At 45.0% G+C, this 14151-nt stretch overlaps 2 protein-coding genes across 3 annotated transcripts in view; one reads left to right on the top strand and one right to left on the bottom strand.

Annotated features, from left to right (window-relative positions):
- Positions 1-2590, top strand: part of SLC22A23 (solute carrier family 22 member 23) — a 36348-nt gene extending 33758 nt beyond the window's left edge. For both annotated transcript variants that reach the window (XM_085856910.1, XM_085856911.1), the window contains exons 8-9: positions 198-309; positions 454-2590. In XM_085856910.1, the coding sequence (XP_085713036.1) occupies positions 198-309; positions 454-1345 (1004 nt within the window). In that variant the 3' untranslated portion in view covers positions 1346-2590. The remainder of the gene's footprint in view (positions 1-197; positions 310-453) is intronic.
- A 4575-nt stretch (positions 2591-7165) lies between these two features.
- Positions 7166-14151, bottom strand: part of PSMG4 (proteasome assembly chaperone 4) — a 7854-nt gene continuing 868 nt past the window's right edge. The window contains exons 2-3 of the mRNA XM_085856916.1: positions 8252-8327; positions 7166-7471 (exon numbers count right to left, since the gene is read on the bottom strand). Of these exons, the coding sequence (XP_085713042.1) occupies positions 7350-7471; positions 8252-8327 (198 nt within the window). The 3' untranslated portion in view covers positions 7166-7349. The remainder of the gene's footprint in view (positions 7472-8251; positions 8328-14151) is intronic.

Here is a 14151-nt window from a genome sequence, read left to right as displayed (position 1 = left end):
TATCTTTATCTTATTCTTTCAAGTTCATTTTAAATCAACTTCATCACAGGGTTCAACTATAATCCATGACAATTATTTCTGATTGCATGTTGTCATTGTTGTGATGCCTTTCTCTCTGACCTATCCCAGGATTCCATTCTCATGTTATCACATATATCTCTCCATCTAATGTTATGTTTTGCATATTTCCCTCCCAGACCTGGATCCCTTGCTCAATGTGGCATTATCTCTTTTTGGCCTGTTCTTCTCATATGCCGTCACCATGATGTCACTCTTCTTTTCTTCTGAGGTTACTCCGACAGTTGTCAGGTATGTGACCTTGTGTTTTTTGTTGTTTTTTTTTTTTTGGTTCCAGTCCAGCAGTATCCAACATAACTCATATTTCACTCCCTTTCTTTGCTATTCTTCTAAGCCATCACACTCATTAATTTTATTTCTTACCCACTGCCGTAGAGGTGCTGGACTGGGCCTTGCGCTCGCGGGAGGAACGTTTGGTCGCCTTACCGTTGCGGTCATGGACCTACACAACCACCGTGGGTTCTTCCTGTACCGTCTAGTTTTTGTTGCTCTCTCTCTTCTCTCACTCTTGTCACTGCTGCTGCTGCCTGAGAGCCGTAAAAAGATGCTTCCAGATGGCCTGTTACAGGGTGAAAGCTTTAGGCGCCCTGCGTTGTTTGCCTCTCGTCGTGCCAGCCTCGCTATGAGTGCCATAGCCAACGTTGGTGGACGGGCCTCATCACTTGCTGCGGAGTACTTCAACCACCTTCTGAGTCCCACCACAGCTGGACCCAGCAGTCAAAACGATGATGAAGATATGGTCTTTGAGCCTTGTAATTTGCCACTGAAGGACAATGTGGTGGAAGGGAGGTCAAAGTCTACGAATGGCATCACTTTGGCACAGGATGTCAAACGGCAGGAACCTGTCGGTGAAAGTACAATAGAAATGAAAGACCCAACGGATGTTGAAAGATCGGCCATTAAATGGGACTTGCCCGGTGGGATACCAGTGGAGGATGGCAGCAGGATTGCTCTTTCACTACCGAGGGATGAGATAGAAGGTAGGTGGATAAATGCGGTTAGAAATACCACTGGCACAGAAAATAGGATGACTCTATTGGTGGCAGTGCCAATTCCTGAATCGAGGACAGACTTCACGACTTTTGGGAGTGGTCGAAGCTTTTCTACGGCAAGTGATGGTTTTGAAGCTACCTCACGATGGCCTCATCCCGACGTCCTTCCATTGCCACTAACACCATCACGTAGCCGCAGCCACCGACGTATCTTCTCCACCAATGATATAGCATACTGTGATGATGTGGAGAGAAATCATATGCACTCGGTGTGATGGAGCCAATGCACACTCCCCAATGTAAAAATAAAACCAACAACACCAGTTTTTCTTTGGGACTTTATCTGCATTGGACTTGAATTGCAGCTCATTTAGTGGCTTCTCGTGTTGGAACCCTTGGAAGCGGAAACTACCGACTGCTCTGATCTGCTGTTTATGAGCCGAGCATAGCTTCATATGTGGACATCCAATTCCCTCACCGAGTTCCCTTTGTCATTCATTCACCAAATGAAGCATTCACTAAAAAACTGCTCCGCAGCTAATGACTGGGTCATTTCAAGAAGGTGTGATTTAGATGTTTAGTAGCTATAAAAGATTCACACCAGCCAAAGAAAATGTCCTTGGTTTATGCATTAAAATATGAACACAGTTTTTAGCCATAACTGCGCTTTGGAGTTCAAGTTGCAGCTTGTGAGATGTCTGAGATGTTATTTACACCTGTAAAGCACTTCTCTAATTTCAGTTGCTCAGTGAGTTGGTATTGCTTGAGTAAGATGTTTATTATTATTATTTTTTTTATATAAATAACCCCCAGACGGTTTAATGTCTGGTTCTAGCACTTTCCACAATCTAATCAAAATGTCACGGTCCAAACAGATCTAAGGCTGAGTCCAGCTGTACAGCTCGGTGCTGCAATTACTCCCAAACGAGTGTTGAAGGTTCCATGATCTCCTGTCACATGCTGCTCACTAATTTATGTATGATGTAAAAATTATGGAGCCATGTGTGAGAGCGTGTGGAGTATTATGAACTCATTCCACTTGAGGCTGCCACCCGAGCTCCTTTCTCATCTTCCACAATTTGTCGAAGGCTTGTGCTTCCAATTAAGAACTGTTGTTCTGAATCAAACTGCTTGCTGCAAGCCAAGGTTAGCTTGTCAACCAAGATGAGCTGCACGTTCGATGAACATGCTAATTATAGCTGCATTAAAAAACACAGTGCATCTTCTTCGAGTTCATTATACACCGAATGGTGCAGCTTCAATCACCCCCATGTGGAAGGATCATGGTCGTGGTGGTGGTTGATGGAAGGTACTTGGTTTGGAGGCTTCTGATGTTGTCTGGGTGGTTAAATAGCAACTTGAGCCTCACGGACGAGTATTTGGGTGCAGCACCCGAGGCTATCTCAGGTTTACCACTACAGTTGAATGAGTGTTTTGTAAGTTGTAGTGTTAAAAAAAAAACAAAAAAAAAAAAGAAAACAATAAAAAAATAAATAAATGTCTCTTTGCACCTCAACTGTTATCACCTTTTTTGATTTTGTATTAAATGCTGTAATCTGCTAAAAATACATCATTTATAGAGTCTCTAATTATAACCAGACCCTTTTTACCCCTCCTCCCTTCCCCCCACCCTGTGCATGGTGTAAAGTGGGGTTAAGCAATTGGTTCACTCTGTCTGTCAGTTTATTTATGTGATTGAGGAACTACATAATCTCAGGTGAATTTTATATTTTGAACACTGCGGAACATGAATCGGAACACGAACCTGCAGTTTAGCAGAACGTTGGCTCTGAATTCAGCAAATTGTATGTAACCTCATCCCGAGCACGCATGCACATTCACGATAACGCGTGCACTTTACATCAACAATTTGGATAATGGGGTAAAGAGTAAGCTTTCCAAATTTGCAGATGACACAAAGCGTGGAGGTGAGGTGGATAGCAGATGGGGTGGTGAACAGCTACAAGAGAGTATTGATACTTGCGCTTGGAGGTGAGGTGGATAGCAGATGGGGTGGTGAACAGATACAAGAGAGTATTGATACTTGCATAGATTGGGCAAAAGATTGGCAGATGTAATTTAACCTGAGCAAGTGTAAGGTGTTGGGGAATGAAAAGAACAATTAAAATACATTACAGGATGCAAGGGATAATTTTGGAGCGTGTCACACAAGAGAAGGATCTGGGGGTGGTAATACATACGGGAGGTAAGCGGGCAGCACAGTGCCAGGCAGCTACAGGTAAAACAAATAGGGTTTTAGTTTGTATTCAGAGGGGGATCATTATAAATCAAAAGAGGTGGTGTTAACATTGTACAGGAATTTAGTGAGGGAAACATCTAGAATATTGTGTACCGGGCGTAGTGGCATGCACCTGTAATCCGGCCACTCGGAGGCTTGGGTTGGAGGATCGCTTGAGGATGGGCGCTCTGTGCTGGGCCGCGCTATGAGAGGGTGTAGGGCAGTCCGGAATAATGGCGAAACCCAATCCTTATCCTTGTGTCGTAAGAGGCGACCAGGTTTGCGTCAGGAAGGGCATCCGGCGTAAAACCTATGCCAAATCAGAATGGGGATCATAATGGATGATCCACTGTGGCGACCCCTAACGGGAGCAGCCGAAAGACGAACAACAACATCTAGAATATTGTGTACAGTTCTTGTCACCACAGTTCCGGAAGGCCATAGATGCCATGGAGAGGGTTCAGCGCAGGGCTACTAGATTTATTACAGGCCTAGCTCGACTCAGCTATGAGGAGTGGCTGAAGGAGACAGGAATTTTATACACTGGAAAGAAGGTGGTTACGAGGAGATATGATAGAGATATTTAAGATAATGAAAGGTACAGATAAAATAAGTGCAGATGAATTGTTCAACAGAGTAGACAGTGATAGGCCCAGGGGTGCCTGAGAGTGAAGAAGAGAGTGAAGACGGTAGTAAAGGCCTTGTCACACCTTGACGATTCAGCCAGCGTATGCAGACGTATGAAAAATGTGTCAAACGCTGGCACACGTCAAATACGTTATGGGTAAGTTTTGTATACGTTAAGTACACGCTGAAGCACACTGGTATACGTCGTAGTCCGCCGAGCTCGTCGACAAATTTTAAGCATGCTCAAAAATTTTCGACGTATGCCAGCGTACGACTCACACGTTCCGCATACGCTGGCCATAAGTTGTAGGCACGTTATGCGATCGTTGACACACGTCGAGGTAATGTTTAGCGTACCCGAAAGTTATTTCTAACCTATGAGTAACGTGTTTTGAACCTACGAGTAACGTATCTCCAACGCATATTGACGTCTTCCAGACGACCACAGAACTGACTGAACGTGTTTCTAACTTACAGCTACCGTATTGGCAGCGTTTAAGGGAATTGGTAGATAAAAATGTGGTTCACAGGAGGAACCCGTCAGTGTTCCAGACTCCATGGTTTTTTTTTTTTTTCTTCGGCATGACGGTGATGTTGACACTTCGATTTCTAGTGCGGTTATGATTTAAATCGTTGAGTGGCAGCCTTTTAATTATATTATAACCGCACTAGAAATCGAAGTGTCAACGTTCGCATAACGTGCCTACAACTTATGGCAAGCGTATGCGGAATGTGCGAGTCATACGCTGGCATACGTCGAAAAATTTTGAGCATGCTTAAAATTTGTCAACGAGCTCGGCGTACTACGACGTATGCCAGCATGCTTCAGCGTGCTCTTAACGTATACAAAACTTACCCATAACGTATTCGACGTGTGCCAGCATTTTAGACAAATTTTTCATACGTCGGCATATGCTGGCTAAATCGTCAAGGTGTGACGGGGCCTTTAAATCGTTGAGCGGCAGCCTATTAATAGGCTACGCCACGTGATCGTCAGCGATACGCTGCCATGCGCTATGCATAAGTTAGACTATCGTTGGGCATAGGTTATGAACGCCGACAACACGCTAAGCATTTGTTGGTATAAGTTATCGAAACGTTCTGTGTACGTTAGTAATACATTATGCATACGTCCAACTCGTTATGAATACGCCCAAAACTGAAAAAAAAGATCAATAGTTCAGCGTACGCCAGCGTTTTACATACATTTTGATACATTGCCATACGCTGGCTAAAACGTCAAGGTGTGACAGGGCCTTTCGGCAGGGGACTTTCACTCAGAGAGGAGTTAATGCATGGAATGGTCTCCCTGGAAAGGTAGTCACAGCAAAAACAGTAGATAAGTTTAAATTAGAATTAGATAGGTACCTGGAAGTTATGGAGATTTAGGGGTATAGGGATGTTGATAAGACTTTTAGGGAGTTTGAGCATTGATGGGTGATGGTGTGCATGTGTACGGAATGTTGTTGGTGGGGGTCTTGTCAAGGGGTGGTGTGTGGTTGATGTGTGTTTTTAACCAAGTCCATACCCCCTCACCTGAGGGGAAGAAAAGAAAAAAAAAATACAAAAAAACCCAAATACATAAATTTCATTAATTAAATACATTTTTTTGCAATTTCTTCCTTGGATCTTGTGTTGATAAATTGGTGTGGTGTTTGTGCAGGCATGATGGGCTGAATGGCCTCCACCTGTGTTAGATTTCCTTGTAAATCCGTGTAAAGCGATTGCTTCAGCCTGTCTGCTAGTCGAGAAAAATTTTAAATCATTCGAAAGATGAAACTTATTGTTTTAAGGGTGTCATAAAAGACACAAAAACAGGCACGGATAACTAATGTAACGTGTTAAATAAGGTGGTGGAATTAGACACTGCATCAACGGTGGTAAACCTTCAGTGCAAGATTTTTTTTTTTCTACAACCATGAAAACCTTTTTTAAAATTTCAATTGAATTATATACTTGAACACTGTAAATGACAAATCGACTCGTTTGCACTTCCAAAAACCTCCAGTTTAGTAGTACTTGCACAAAATTGTACGCCATCTCGACCAATCAAATGTGCCACATGCTCTGATGGTGGAGTAACAGCAAGATTTAGACAAAATGGCGGTGCCAAGTGATGCAACGGCAGCCAACTTCATCCAAAATAATCTGTTTGTTTAGTGTAGCCTTCTCTCAAAGATTGTTTCAAAATCATTAGTTTCTCCCAGAAGAGTTGGCAGAAGGTTCAACTCTGTATTGTTCCATTTGACCCGTCAGCTTCGTATAGTTGCCATCGCTATTCAAAGTTAACGAACAAAGTTTTAATACAGATCGCGAGCAAGAGTTGGAAAGACGCTTCTCAAGACTGTGTGGGGTAAGGTGCTCTATGAACTCTCTTGCATTTCCTTTTTTATGATTCGGTTAATACAGATGGAAGGCGAGATAATCCTTCACGATTGGAACAATACAACTTTCGATGAAGTTTTGGGTAGAGCGGGCACAGAGTTGAAGAGGCTGGAGTTTCGATTCCGACCCTGGCCGGATCATTCCAAAGACTTAAAAAAATATGGTACATGCTGCTTCCTCACCTCAGTATTTAGCAATTTTGAAGTAGCTCCTGAGAAAAATTCCCAAACGTATTTGTCGTCATACTGCTGCTTCCTCACCTCAGACTCTCGGTATTTAGAAGATGGTGCAATGACAAATCCCATGGCATCTCGTTAAGGGGGTGGAGGGTGGGAAGGGGGATTTCTCCTTCATTGTCCTGCTGACTACAGAGAGAAAGCATCAGCCTGTGTTTGCAAAGAAAATTTGTAATTTGTTCAGGGTGCCAGCAATAGCTCAATGACTCTTTGCGAAGGACATCATGGGATCTTTAATGTCCACTCACTAATGCTGGTAAATGGGATGCCCGGTTAACATCCATCTGAGGGATGGCACATACATTGATGAATCGCACTGCCCGTGAAACAAGGGGATGACAGCTTAAAGCTGGGTTGGGATTCAAACCCAGGGTAGACCGGTTAGAGGCGAGTGTGCGTACCTCGAAGTCATCCTATTAACCCCTCATGCTCTCAACAAATAGCAGAACATCCAGTAGGTCTAATGTGATCCACTGAAATCTTGCACAAAGGCTTCCTGAGGACACTGGGCAGTGAAATAAAAAAGCTAAGGCCAACACCAACCTTGCCCATTCGTGAATTTGGGGATATGACCAGGGAAGGTATCAGCAAATTTAAAGGACTTCATAAAGACTGCATTATACATTTAATATTAATATTGCAGACAACCAACCACTCAGCTCGCAATGACCATGTGGTGGCAGATTAAGCCAGTATTTAAATCAGGAATATTATGGACTTATTAATGTTTTGCCAACCTTTGGGTTGACCCGAGTCAGAGCGAGTGTCCCTTTAGTCTTTAATTTGGTGTGTTCAGAACTTCTCGGGGTTTTTCTCCATCTCAGTCTTCAGTAAGGCTTCTACAGCCTGCACACCGTCACTGCTGAACCCCGGGAGGCTCAATGAGATAAACACCTGCTTTTCCATCCGCCTGGCTGTGGAGAACATTTGGGAACACATCAATTATATAGTACGAGTAATTTTAATTATAGAAAACAAACAACAATAAAGTACGACGACAAATAAGTTTGGGAATTTTTCTCAGGAGAGACTTCAAAATTGCTAATTGACTCAACAAGTGATCAAAATCAAATACAGTCAACTCTGCATGCTGCCCTTTTCATTGACACGGGTCAACTGTGCAATTTCATTTCTTATTTGGTGTTTTCATGTGCTGGCAAGGAGAGCCCAGAGGTATGCACACTCGCATATGTGCTGCCCGGCATGCGTTTGAATCTTGACCCGGCTATAAACCACCATCCTTGCATTTCACAGGGTGGGCAATTCATCAATGTGTTCGACGTCTATGGGAGTGATGATAAGCTGGAGGACCGGTCTGCCCGCACTGGTCATTGATGTACCTTAAAGATCCCAGGGTCTTTGACAAGAACAGGTGAGTCATCACCAGCACCCGGAACAAACTGCAAATTGCTGCCTAAAACCAAGGTTAGCAGGTAGTCCAGTGTTCTCAGGTATCCCTTAACACCAGGTTACACCACTTGTCTCAAAGTGTGGTTGTTGTCTTGTTCAGCGGCTCCTACACCACAATCAACCTCATGTTCCCAGGTTGTTCGCATGTCACGTGAGAAAGGCAGTCTTCGGATATGAAGGGTGACCAACATGAAGTTTGAACTTTACCATCGAATTGTTGGAGAGATGTACACAGGTATCGACAAAATATTTTCATTTACATTCGTCTTGGTCTAAAGACTTACCAAGTCGCTGAGCGACAGAAGTGCATTGAGGGTCTGAAAAATCTCCGAACAACAGTGAAGCAAGAGGGATTTCATTCTGCAAAAAGGAGGGATAAGTGAACTTTCACGGACTTACTGCAAGAAAACGAATGAAAATGCTTTAATATAAAGGAGTTCTTTGTACAGGAATAAAGGTACAATTTTACCAGCACCAAATCATTCGAATACTGAAAAAAAAAAGTTTATATTTTTCATTTAAAACACTTTTTAAAGCAACAAGTGTTTGCATTGGAATTACAAGAAGCACCCGCTCCCTTTGGGAGCCGTCAAGGGGGGTCATGTTATTATATTTATGCCTATTTTACTCCAAGGGGTCTCAGGATTACACACCCAAAAAAATGGTTGTGATCGGTTCAGCCGTTTTTGCAGTACCTGGGAACAGACAGATGGACAGACGGTGAATTATAGTAAGATTACCTCTGTCACTGAAGGTGAAGGCGGTTATATTTTCATGTCTGTCTGTCTGTTTGTTACTTACGAAATCTTTAAACGCAAAAGAAACTTACCACCTTTTAAACCTTCAAATATCAACAATAACTGCGTGTAGTAAATGTGTGAACCTATTTGTGGACAATAGTGTCCTCACTGTCAGACAAAACGGTCACGGATGGTCACTTGAACCTTCGATGGTCACTTCATAGCACAGCTGTTGAACAGCCGTTTTGACTGTCAGTGATTAGCCAAGGGGTATGGTATGATTTTAATGAGCTGCACGTGATGTCTTGATATTGGCTTTAAAAAGGACAGTGCAAAATGGGCATTTCAATCAACATGCCACGATTGTCAAGGGATCAACGGCAGTGTGCCTTGGGCATACTGCAAGGCGGATTGGGCTACCGTGAGGTGGCACGTCGCCTTGGCTGTTCGCACCAGATCATATCGGCCCTGGTGGACAGAGACACCTTCCACAACTCTGCAGATGACAGACCTCTATCAGGGAGGCCAAGAGTCACCACTGCAAGGCAGGACAGGCAGATGGTCATAAGTCAGATGGCTTCAGACATTGATGACTGAGTGGGACAGAATCCAGCAGCAATCCATCCAAAGACTGGTAGGCAGGATGTGCCGACAATGCACTCACTGCCTGTATCCAAAACAATGGTGGCCACACGCTATTGAAAGGGGACTGATATTGCACCCTGTGCTGTTCTGCACTGTAGAACAAACTTATGAGATGGTGTATCTTGGTCAAAAACTTGACATGTCATCAATAAAATGCCAATGTTTCAATTAAATGAGCAATTGTTGGTTTGTTTTATTTTGAACTGTTACAATTTTATTACATTTCAAACAAGTGGTAAGTTTCTTTTGCGTTTCAGAAGATATTGATGACTTCCGTCATCTGTTTGTGTGTTTGTGTGTTTGTTTGTAGGCACGATAACTCGAGAACGGAAGAAGCTACCAATGTCAAATTACACCACGTGATTCAGGAGGGTGATGGCTAGTGCTGATTAGATTTTGGTCAAAATCGATCAAAGGTCAAGGTCACAGTGAGGTCAAATATTCGATTTTTGATGGTTTGGTACAGAGTCATCGTAGAAACTTCTGGTTTGCGTCGCTACCTTCTCTGGAGGCAGCTTTTATTAGACAAGGTCAGAGGTCAAGTTGACGATTTCGTAAGTACCAGTCTATGACTGCTTGTTACTTACGAAATGGAAAGATTTCGTAAGTACAGTGGGGAGAACAAGTATTTGATACACTGTCGATTTTGCAGGTTTTCCCACTTACAAAGCACGTAGAGGTCTGTAATTTTTATCATAGGTACACTTCAACTGTGAAAGACGGAGTCTAAAACAAAAATCCTGAAAATCACATTGTATGATTTTTAAATAATTAATTTGCATTTTATTGCATGAAATAAGTATTTGATCACCTACCAACCAGTAAGAATTCCAGCTCTCACAGACCTGTTAGTTTTGTCTTTAAGAAGCCCTCCCATTCTCCACTCATTACCTGTATTAACTGCACCTGTTTGAACTCGTTATCTGCATAAAAAACAGCTGTCCACATTCAATCAATCAGACTCCAACCTCTCCACAATGGGCAAGACCAGAGAGCTGTCTAAGGACATCAGGGACAAAATTGTAGACTTGCACAAGGCTGGGATGGGCTACAGGACAATAGGCAAGCAGCTTGGTGAGAAGGCAACAACTGTTGGCACAATTATTAGAAAATGGAAGAAGTTCAAGATAACAGTCAATCTCCCTCGGTCTGGGGCTCCATGCAAGATCTCACCTCATGGAGCCTCAATGATCATGAGAAAGGTGAGGCATCAGCCCAGAACTACACGGCAGGACCTGGTCAATGACCTGAAGAGAGCTGGGACCACGGTATCAAAGAAAACCATAAGTAACACACTACGCCGTCATGGATTAAAATCCTGCAGTGCACGCAAGGTCCCTCTGCTCAAGCCAGCGCATGTCCAGGCCTGTCTGAAGTTTGCCAATGACCATCTGGATGATCCAGAGGAGGAATGGGAGAAGGTCATGTGGTCTGAGACCAAAATAGAGCTTTTTGGGTTCAACTCCACTCGCCATGTTTGGAGGAAGAAGAAGGATGAGTACAACCCCAAGAACACCATCCCAACCGTGAAGCATGGAGGTGGAAACATCATTCTTTGGGGATGCTTTTCTGCAAAGGGGACAGGACGACTACACCATATTGAGGGGAGGATGGATGGGGCCATGTATCACGAGATCTTAGCCAACAACCTCCTTCCCTCAACAAGAGCATTGAAGATGGGGCGTGGCTGGGTCTTCCAGCATGACAACGTCCCGAAACACACAGCCAGGGCAACTAAGGAGTGGCTCCGTAAGAAGCATCTCAAGGTCCTGGAGTGGCCTAGCCATTCTCCAGACCTGAACCCAATAGAAAATCTTTGGAGGGAGCTGAAGGTCTGTGTTGCCCAGCGACAGCCCCGAAACCTGAAGGATCTGGAGAAGATCTGTATGGAGGAGTGGGCCAAAATCCCTGCTGCAGTCTGTGCAAACCTGGTTAAGTACTACAGGAAACGTCTGATCTCTGTAATTGCAAACAAAGGTTTCTGTACCAAATATTAAGTTCTGTTTTTCTGATGTATCAAATACTTATTTCATACAATAAAATGCAAATAAATTATTTTAAAATCATACAATGTGATTTTCAGGATTTTTGTTTTAGATTCCGTCTTTCACAGTTGACGTGTACCAATGATAAAAATTACAGACCTCTACGTGCTTTGTAAGTGGGAAAACCTGCAAAATCGGCAGTGTATCAAATACTTGTTCTCCCCACTGTATATTGATCAGTTCCGTTTCTGTTTGTTTGTTTGTGTGTAGGCACGATAACTCGAGAACGGAAGAAACTACCAATGTCAAATTATACCACGTGATTCAGGAGGGTGATGGCTAGCGCTGATTAGATTTTGGTCAAAATCGGTCAAAGGTCAAGGTCACAGCGAGGTCAAACATAATTCCGTAAATTCATGTGGAGAAATGGAGTATTTTTGCTTCGCTCGACATTACGAGTTCGTTTTAACTTCGATTTTAATTTTGTCTTCGGTTTTTGCGATCGCTTAGGATGCTTAAAACTCGGTTGTTGAAATTCTGGTAAAAATCGGATGTTTTGGAGACGTTTTAAGATTGTATAAAAATATTTCACTCGACGCGTCACGAGTCGTCACGTGATGCAGTGCGCTCGAGCAGACGTGTCGTTGAGTAACGTTAAGGTTTTCTGTGTGCGCGCTGACGATGTTTTCGATAAAGATGGTGTTTAAATGTCATTTTTTATCCCAATAAATGTTATTGTCGCATGCCTGACTCGCTGAGCCGTCGGATTATGTAAAGATTGTTGGTGGACGGCCAAATATTATGGTTTTGTGACTTTGATAAAATAATATAAAATAATTGCGTGGAGAAATGGAGATTTATGCTTCGGTCGACGTTACGATTTTTGATGGTTTGATACAGAATCATCGTAGAAACTTCTGGTTTGCGTCAATACCTTCTCTCGAGAGACAGATTTTATTAGACAAGGTCAGAGGTCAAGTTGACAATTTCGTAAGTACCAGTCGATGACTGCTTGTTTGTTTGTTTGTTTGTTTGTGTGCAGGATATCTCAAAAAGTTGTGGACGGATCCGGATGAAATTTTGTGGACAGTTCGGTGTGTGACAAGGACAAACCGATTCGATTTTGGTGAAGATCCGGATCCGGATTCGACTACTGGAATTTTTAAAAGTGATTCTTCACCACTGAGAGATAGGGCCAAAAACGATATAGTACTGTATACCATAATATTTCAAAAATGTATTGGGCCCGATATATTCTTGTGGATAAGGTATTACGTGGTGGAGGTATGCGCTCTACCGAGTGCCCTTCCAGTTACCTCTGTCACCGAAGGTGGATGGAAATTACGTTTTCATCCCTGTCTGATTAATTGGCAAAAAAAATTTCGCCAAGTATGTTGGTCTGTAGCATTTGGCTATTTGTCTGTCTGTCACAGGATTTTTCATCACAGTTTTCAAGCAATCGTTTTTGCGGATGGCGGTGACTGGCCAAGCACAGCAACACTGAATTTTGGTGAAGATCCGAATCCGCATCCAGATAAGAGATTTTTTTTCGTGATTCTTCACCATTGAACGATAAGATAGGGTTAAAACGATATCGAGCACGATATGTCAAAAAGTTCTGGACTGTTTCCGACGAAACATGGTGGAAGAGTTGGTTTGGTGACAAGAACAAGCTGATTCAATGTTGGTTCAGGTCCGAATCCAGATCCGGCCTATCAGTGGGATACAAAACGTAAACGAATCAGCCTGGCGGAGGTATGCGCTCTTCCGAGTGGCTGTTCCAGTTTTTTTTTGTGTTGGAAGCAATCAATATAAGGGAACAATCGTTTTGCACTTTATCTTCAAATATGGCAGCAAAGCGAGTCAATCATTGTTTTTTGGAAGTGAAGCAGATGCGGCAAGGGTACGGTGGGGGGCGGGGCAGACTCCTGTGGGGGGCGCGGGGCAGACTCCGGCGGGGGGGGCGCGGGGCAGACTACGGGGCGCGGGGCAGACTCCGGCGGGGGGCGCGGGGCAGACTCCGGCGGGGGGCGCGGGGCAGACTCCGGCGGGGGGGCGCGGGGCAGACTCCGGCGGGGGGCGCGGGGCAGACTCCGGCGGGGGGCGCGGGGCAGACTCCGGCGGGGGGCGCGGGGCAGACTCCGGCGGGGGGCGCGGGGCAGACTCCGGCGGGGGCGCGGGGCAGACTCCGGCGGGGGGCGCGGGGCAGACTCCGGCGGGGGGCGCGGGGCAGACTCCGGCGGGGGCGCGGGGCAGACTCCGGCGGGGGGCGCGGGGCAGACTCCGGCGGGGGGGCGCGGGGCAGACTCCGGCGGGGGGGCGCGGGGCAGACTCCGGCGGGGGGCGCGGGGCAGACTCCGGCGGGGGCGCGGGGCAGACTCCGGCGGGGGCGCGGGGCAGACTCCGGCGGGGGCGCGGGGCAGACTCCGGCGGGGGGGCGCGGGGCAGACTCCGGCGGGGGGGCGCGGGGCAGACTCCGGCGGGGGGGCGCGGGGCAGAGTGGTGTTGAGCGTGAAGGGGTTCGAGTTAATGGCAATCGGTTCATCGGGCCAAAACGAACATTCTGATGTTTCGAGTAAGACAGCGCACGCCGGACTTCAATCGGGACGTTCACAGCTATCATATCTGTTTACAGTCGTTTACAGTCGTTAAATTTCTAAGAAGTAAAGTTGATATTTGAAAAAATTTCGAATTACAACAGCGGTAACTCCTCCTCCTCCTCCCCTTCTTCTTCTTCCGGCTGCTCCCGTTAGGGGTCGCCACAGCAGATCGTCCGTATGATCCGCATAGTGATTTGGCACAGGTTTTACGCCG

This window comes from Eptatretus burgeri, chromosome 15 (assembly GCF_056783735.1).
Source record: "Eptatretus burgeri isolate ZD-2024b chromosome 15, Ebu_testis_v1, whole genome shotgun sequence".
NCBI lineage: Eukaryota > Metazoa > Chordata > Myxini > Myxiniformes > Myxinidae > Eptatretus > Eptatretus burgeri.
The sequence above is the reverse complement of the archived record's forward strand: the minus strand, read 5'-3'. Positions and strand labels throughout refer to the sequence as shown.